This window comes from Chaetura pelagica, unplaced genomic scaffold, assembly GCF_000747805.2.
Source record: "Chaetura pelagica isolate M959 unplaced genomic scaffold, ChaPel_1.0 scaffold369, whole genome shotgun sequence".
NCBI classification, from domain to species: domain Eukaryota; kingdom Metazoa; phylum Chordata; class Aves; order Apodiformes; family Apodidae; genus Chaetura; species Chaetura pelagica.
In genome coordinates, this window is record NW_009970235.1 from 879044 (window position 1) to 886767 (window position 7724).

Genomic DNA, 7724 nt, shown 5'->3' on the forward strand with positions numbered 1-7724 from the left:
CATCCCTTCCCTTCCCTCCCCCCCGTGCCCGCACTCACGTAAGAGCCGCCCTGATGCTCTGCGAGGCATCAGTTTCCATCAGCCCACGGCTCGCTGCCCTCCCCGGGATGCTGCAGCCTCCTCGTCCCCTTCCTCATCCCGGGGGAAGAGAAGGGCCCCTCTGAGTTCATCTTCTCCCGTCGTTACGCCTGCCTGAACACGTCCCATTGATTCGGGCGGCCTCTTGAGCTGCGGGGGAACAAAACAAACCACCAAAAACCTAACCCCCCAACCCTTTGGAACGTGTTTAAAGCCCCTTTGCAGGGCTGGCTGGGCACGAAGAAGGGCTTTTGTCGGCGGACAATGGCAAACCCGGCTGGCTCTTCAGATTAATGCAATCTCTTAACAACCTGCTCTGTCCCGATAAGGGATTCGGGCGGCCTCTTGAGCTGCGGGGGAACAAAACAAACCACCAAAAACCTAACCCCCCAACCCTTTGGAACGTGTTTAAAGCCCCTTTGCAGGGCTGGCTGGGCACGAAGAAGGGCTTTTGTCGGCGGACAATGGCAAACCCGGCTGGCTCTTCAGATTAATGCAATCTCTTAACAACCTGCTCTGTCCCGATAAGGGGACTGGTTATCTGGCGAGGTTAACAGGAATCAGTGTTTTCACGGAGATTTTCGTTATGTTAATGGAGTAGCTTTCTGGCTCTGACCTGCCTTGGCCTAAAGCTTGGGTGACAAAGAGGCTTTTTGGCTACTCAGATGCCTCCAGGGTGCGTTGTGCAACTAGGAGTGCTTAGCTGAAAAAAAAAAAAACCCAGTCCTAAGCACATAATTTTATGCCCGACGTCCCACGTATAAAACAGGACGTAGGCTCATTTAGAGGAGGTAGAGGGTGTTGGTGGCTCGATGGGTCCTGCTGATGCCAGGCTGAGGGAGCCCTGCCCTGCTCCCCGCCACGTGCTGCCGCTGGGGAGTTCTGCCTGTGAAACCCTCCGAGAAACTTTTACTTTCACTACATAACGAGCCTGAGGAGGCTGCCTGGGAGCCCGTTGCTCCATCCGTCCGCCTTTTCCTCAGCCATCCACTTCCTTACCTGTGCTCGAGGTTATTTTGCTCAAACCTGCCTTGCTTTGCGGTAGCAGGAGTGCTGCAGCCCCGGTGTTAATCCTCTTTCCACGCAGCGACCTGGTAATTCAATTAAACACAAACAGCACGTTCCCCAGGCTGGCGGGACCACGTGCTGGTCCTTTATCTCCCACCCGGCCTGGAGGAGGCTGTTGTTCCCAAGGGAAGATGGTGATGGATGGCACGTAGGGAATTGGGGCTGCAGTACCTTGGCGCTGCCGCAGGGCTCCAGCCATCCCAGAGCTGCGGCTCAGGGATCCGTTCTTCCACCTAGAGTTGTATTTAGCTGTAAAAAAGACCCTGAAACTTTCTTTTGTGATGCAAAACAGGGTTTTACTGTTGCCTTGGAGGCAGGTGGGTGGTTTCTGCTGATGTGGGGCCAGGCTGAAGGGCTCAGTATCCTGTGGTGTCGGTAGGTGTTCCTGCACTGCAAACACACTCCAGATAAGTCCTTCTTGCCAAACATCTGATGCTCAGCACCTCCAGTACCTTTTTTGTTTGATTTTTTTTGTTAAGCCTCCTGTATTCCTTTGCCCTCTAAGGAGGGCAGGCTTGGCTAAGTCACACGTGGATCCACAGCTAATCTGTTGTCACGCAGGCAAGTCCTGGTGTCACCCTTCCAGGTCCCATCAAGCCCGAGGGGCATCTCCATCCTGGAGCTGCAGGGCTCTCCTCCCGTAGAGCTGCTGCTGGGACAGTGTCCTCCAGCCGGGAGCAGCTGGTGGCTTCTGGGTCCTGTCCAGTGTTGCAGAAAGGAGGTGGCATTTTGGGGTGGCCCTCTTGTCCTTGTGTAACAGCACCAGCGCCCGCCGATGGGGAATGTGTTGTCCCCAGTCCCTGGATGAGGGGTTGACGGGCTGTGTTACAATCCTGCCTCACCACAGAGCTGCATTTTTTGTTGTTGAGTCCCTTTAGCTTCTGGAATAAACCAAGCTGATATTTTTCTAGGGTTTTTTTTGGGAATTTGAAGGCCTGCCCGGTTTCATAACCCTGCCCTTCTCAAATGTAAGTGCTAACTCAAACCATTTCTGCCTTTGGCAGGGGCACTAGGCAGGAGCAGCCTTGTTCTACAGTGTCAGTGAGGTTGTGTTAAGTGAAGCTGACCAATAAAATCTGAATCCTCAATGCTGTGAGCCTCCTTTTGCAGGCAGGAAACCATCCTTGTCCAGCATGGCAGTGGTTAATGCCGGGCCTGCCTGGGGACAGTCCCTGCCAGGCCTGGCTGCTGCTGTTCTCACTTCCCTTTGTTGCCGATAAGGGCAAAGACTTGGCCCGGGGTGGGGACTGCCGGGGTGGGGGTTGCTGCTGCCTCTCTATTCTCCCTTCCCGGGGTGCCGCGGGTTTAGGGTTGCTCCTGGCTGACCGCAGGATGAGCTGGCTGCAGTTAGTCACCTCGCTGCTGCAAAAACGGTCGGCCTGACCTCAGATGGCTCTTTCTAGAATATTCAAGAGCGAGGGAGACACTGGATATCTTCAAGAAGCCCTGCCTGAAGCATAGGCAGCCCAAGTAATAAACTCGGGGATTTAATTGCTATTCCTTGAGAAAGGAATTCAGATTTATTCAGTGCTGGAAACATGCAGGTTTTGTAAGGTATTTGCTTCCCCCCCTTCCACGCTTAGCCCAGACTGAGTGCTCTGTGTCTTCGGGCGTCCTTGAAGTCCTTGCTCCTCTGATCTTAAAAAAAACACAAGTCTGGAGTAGTGGGAAATGCCAGGCATTCCTTTTTATTTTTATAAGACTGGTCCTTCCAGTAGAATTCAGTCAATGCTTTGCAGATACAGGGTAGTGGGAGGCAGGAGCAAGTGTTAAAAAGTGAAGCTTGTTGCTCGGGGCAGGGTCTGCAGGCAGATGAGTCTTTGGGATACTTTTTGGCTGCTGCGTTTCTGCTCTCACCCCTGGACAAGGTCATGGTGTCTTCTTAATTTTTCTGAGCTCGTTGGACTGCTGAAAATCTTGTGAAGGGAATTCTAACTGGGAACTTAGCTTTAGGGATTTAAAATTATGTTTGCAAATGACTTGAGTGGGTGGGGGATTTCTGCGGGGAGAGCTGACCTGCCAGTTTTTCAAAACTTGCAAGTCATGCTCTGGATGCAGTTTCCATGTCAGAATCCCATTGTTTCCTGTTCCTCTCATTCCTAGAAGCTGCACAGACCTGCTCACCTGCGTTAGGAGGCGATTTCCCAACAAAAGCTTCTTTTTAATTTTTTTTGGCATCTCTTGAAGCCAGCGCTGCTCTGCAGGTGTCAGAGGATGCAGCAGCCAGTGTTAGAGGGCTGAAACACAATGTTTCAGTGGCTTGTCCTATAATAATGGGACTTTGTCGGCCTTTTTATGTGGGCAGAGACCTTCTTGTAGTGAGTCCGGTGAATCAGCAGCTTCTGGCAGGGCTGAGGGAAAAGAGGCTTTGCCAGGACAAATTATGGTTTTCACTGGCCCGGCTGCTTGATGCCGCATGGGAGCGGGAGGCGATGGTGAGTCAGGGCTGCTGCAGGAGGAGCTGCACGATCCGCACGTACAGTGTGGAAGGTCTGCAGAGGAGAGGAGGCTGTGGGGGGAGGAGCGTCGGGGCACTCTGCAGCACCGGGCAGGCACATGGCCCTGCCTCTCCCCTAGAGACGTGGCTTCGTCTTGTCTAGCCCTGCTAGCACCATTTTGTGATGTATCGTGGGGTTTTTGCTTTTCTGGGGCAGGCAGAACAAAACCCTGGCTCTGTCCCTCCTTCAGCCGAGCAGCAGCCTATGTTTTTATGAGGATATGGGCTTCTTCTATAGGTGGAGGCTGCATATGCTGGAAGAGCAGCCTGCTTTGAATCTCCTCTGCCTGCCCAGGGCGTGAAGTTTGAAGTCAAACCACTGAAGTTTGGCCACTGACCTGCCTGTGCTGGTAGCTACCTTATATCACTTTCACCAGGGGCTTTTTGAACACTCAATTTAGCCTGGGCAGGTCGAAGAGGTCAAACAGATTTTAAGCACTGCTTGAGAACAAAATAATTGCTGTGCAGCCTGAGCTGAGCGGTTAGAAATGTCCTCCCATCCCAGCAGACAGTTCAGCTTCCCCTTGGGATGGTGGGCTGTTCCTGCTGCTGTGGGGATGCTCTGGTTGTGTAGAGCCAAGCAGAAGGAGCTCAAAAAGTTGTTTGTTTTTTTTTTTTTTAATAAAAATGTTGAAAAAACCCCAAACAACCCAACCAGTTTCAAACCTTGTGGTGGTTTTCTGCTGCCCTGGGTGAGGGGAGTGCAGCATGTTCACTTTGAAGAGAGACCTTGAGAGTATGAAACCTTCACTCTTTTACCCCTTCCTCTCTCAGTGTGTTGTGTTTAATCAGCTCAAGTCTTGCTAGAGACGTGGCTTCGTCTTGACTAGCCCTGCTAGCACCATTTTGTGATATATCGTGGGGTTTTTGCCTTTCTGGGGCAGGCAGAACAAAACCCTGGCTCTGTCCCTCCTTCAGCCGAGCAGCAGCCTATGTTTCTATGAGGATATGGGCTTCTTCTATAGGTGGAGGCTGCATATGCTGGAAGAGCAGCCTGCTTTGAATCTCCTCTGCCTGCCCAGGGCGTGAAGTTTGAAGTCAAACCACTGAAGTTTGGCTACTGACCTGCCTGTGCTGGTAGCTACCTTATATCACTTTCACCAGGGGCTTTTTGAACACTCAATTTAGCCTGGGCAGGTTGAAGAGGTCAAACAGATTTTAAGCACTGCTTGAGAACAAAATAATTGCTGTGCAGCCTGAGCTGAGCGGTTAGAAATGTCCTCCCATCCCAGCAGACAGTTCAGCTTCCCCTTGGGATGGTGGGCTGTTCCTGCTGCTGTGGGGATGCTCTGGTTGTGTAGAGCCAAGCAGAAGGAGCTCAAAAAGTTTTTTTTTTTTTTTTAATAAAAATGTTGAAAAAACCCCAAACAACCCAACCAGTTTCAAACCTTGTGGTGGTTTTCTGCTGCCCTGGGTGAGGGGAGTGCAGACTGTTCACTTTGAAGAGAGACCTTGAGAGTATGAAACCTTCACTCTTTTACCCCTTCCTCTCTCAGTGTGTTGTGTTTAATCAGCTCAAGTCTTGCTTGTACAGGCTTAAGGGATGGGTTTGAAGCTTAGGTGGGCTTTGCTGTGGTGAGGTGCTCCTGGGCAGCGAGGATATGGGCTTCTTCTATAGGTGGAGGCTGCATGTGCTGGAAGAGCAGCCTGCTTTGAATCTCCTCTGCCTGCCCAGGGCGTGAAGTTTGAAGTCAAACCACTGAAGTTTGGCCACTGACCTGCCTGTGCTGGTAGCTACCTTATATCACTTTCACCAGGGGCTTTTTGAACACTCAATTTAGCCTGGGCAGGTCGAAGAGGTCAAACAGATTTTAAGCACTGCTTGAGAACAAAATAATTGCTGTGCAGCCTGAGCTGAGCGGTTAGAAATGTCCTCCCATCCCAGCAGACAGTTCAGCTTCCCCTTGGGATGGTGGGCTGTTCCTGCTGCTGTGGGGATGCTCTGGTTGTGTAGAGCCAAGCAGAAGGAGCTCAAAAAGTTGTTTGTTTTTTTTTTTTTTAATAAAAATGTTGAAAAAACCCCAAACAACCCAACCAGTTTCAAACCTTGTGGTGGTTTTCTGCTGCCCTGGGTGAGGGGAGTGCAGCATGTTCACTTTGAAGAGAGACCTTGAGAGTATGAAACCTTCACTCTTTTACCCCTTCCTCTCTCAGTGTGTTGTGTTTAATCAGCTCAAGTCTTGCTTGTACAGGCTTAAGGGATGGGTTTGAAGCTTAGGTGGGCTTTGCTGTGGTGAGGTGCTCCTGGGCAGCAGGTGGCCTGTGTCAGAGCGTACCTGCCGGGCTGCCCTGGTCCCCAGGTGTGATGGGAAATGCAGTGGAGGCCTGCAGGAGAAATGACTGGAGAGCTGGGAGGGAGGAGGCAGAGTGTCTGCCTGTGCACTCAAGTGCTTGAATTTTGTTGCGTTGTGTAGCTCCAGGGGAAGACTGGCAATGAAGAGAAGCTATGAAGGGAACATCTGCATAGCAGGCAGGTGAGCTTTGGGTGGTGTCCATGGGGGATGACATGGAAATAGAAGTGTCTTGCTTATATCTTAAGACTCAAGTAGGAACATAAAGCTAGTTCGACCCAGTAGCAACTTTCTTATTATCTCCATACTCATCACGTGGGTGTGTTGGTGTCTCTGCTTGATGTGTGCTTGTGTGATTCCTAAACCTGGCACCTGTTTGTTCTTCCCTAGACACAGGATTCCAGCAGCCATGTCGAAGCACCAGGACGCCGGGACCGCGTTCATCCAGACGCAGCAGCTGCACGCGGCCATGGCCGACACCTTCCTGGAGCACATGTGCCGCCTGGACATCGACTCGGAGCCCACCATCGCCAGGAACACCGGCATCATCTGCACCATCGGTAGGCCCTTCCTAGATAGGAGGCAGCTGTCAACCCCTGCCTTGCTGAAACTTGTCAGGAAAAGTGTGGGATGGCTTCAGCTTTCATCCCCTGCCAGGGCTGAACTGGTGTGTTGAAAGAACATGACTTTCCCATGTCTGCCTGACCCATGTTATTGCTAGGAGTGAATCCAGAAGACGAGGAAATGGGAACTGGTCAGGTTCTGCTGTGCTCCTCAGGGCAAGTTAAAACAGTCTTTTGAGCTGCCTCAGTGCTGAGCAACTCTGTATCCATTATACTTGTTCCACATGAAACAGTCTAGTGTGTGTGGGGGTTATCTCATTATTTTTACAGAGTTAATATTCAAACTGTTTCTTCCTCCTAGGCCCGGCCTCCCGCTCAGTGGAGAAGCTGAAGGAAATGATTAAATCTGGAATGAATGTTGCTCGCCTCAATTTCTCTCACGGCAGCCATGAGGTAAGGGTGGGTCTGAGCAAGTTTGTCTGCTAACCCTGGCTCTCATGGAAGAGCCAGATCCAGCTTCATCCAGAGCAGCCTTGGTTTGGGAAGGTGAAACTTAGCTCTGCTTTTGGGGAGGGCATGCTGGTGGTGCATACTGAGTCCATCCAATTGCTGATAACATTTAAATGCACTTTCTGAGCCTTTCTGCAAGCAGTTCAAATTGCTTCCACACCCTTCTTTGTACCAGGGAGCCAGGCAGCTGATACCTGACACTTGTGTGCCTACTGCTTGCCATGAAATCCTTCAGTCCTTTCTTGTGTCCTGCCATTCGCTGGATAAAGCTGCTGCTTCTCAGTTAATAGCAGGAGCTGAGAATATCTGTCCTGGTGTTGCTGTGCACCTCTACAGGAGTTCACAGCTACCAGTTGTTAATCTCTCTTCTTGTTTTACTGCTGGGGCTTTTGCAAACAGGCCATCAATGAATAACCTTGTCTCAAAAGAGAACTGTTAGTGATTTGATGTAATTACTGTGCCTAGTTGAAAGAATTGGACTCCTGGGTTTGCTCAGCCAACCAGTTGCTCTGGTTGTGTTCCTGGTGGTGTGGGGGTTACCACTATGGTACCTGGGAGGTGGGGTGGTGAGTTTCCAAGAGTAAGGTCAATAGTAATCAACACTGTTCATGGCAGACAAGCTCTTATCGATATAAATAGATCAGATCCTCAGTGATACTGGAGGAGCCAAGGATCCCATTCCTGGTTGCCTAGAATACCCCCCTGAGCCTTCCTGCT

General features: G+C 51.0%; 1 protein-coding gene across 4 annotated transcripts in view; it reads left to right on the forward strand.

The window, feature by feature from the left end:
• PKM (pyruvate kinase, muscle) overlaps positions 1 to 7724 on the forward strand; it is a 23603-nt gene that overhangs the window by 1806 nt on the left and 14073 nt on the right. For 2 of the 4 annotated variants that reach the window (XM_010005903.1, XM_010005904.1), the window contains exons 1-3: positions 6011 to 6117; positions 6325 to 6494; positions 6859 to 6950. In XM_010005903.1, coding sequence (XP_010004205.1) covers positions 6077 to 6117; positions 6325 to 6494; positions 6859 to 6950 — 303 coding nt within the window. In that variant the 5' untranslated portion in view covers positions 6011 to 6076. Of the gene's footprint in view, positions 1 to 6010; positions 6118 to 6324; positions 6495 to 6858; positions 6951 to 7724 lie in introns of those variants that run through there. The other 2 variants (XM_010005907.1, XM_010005906.1) reach the window with 2 other exon arrangements.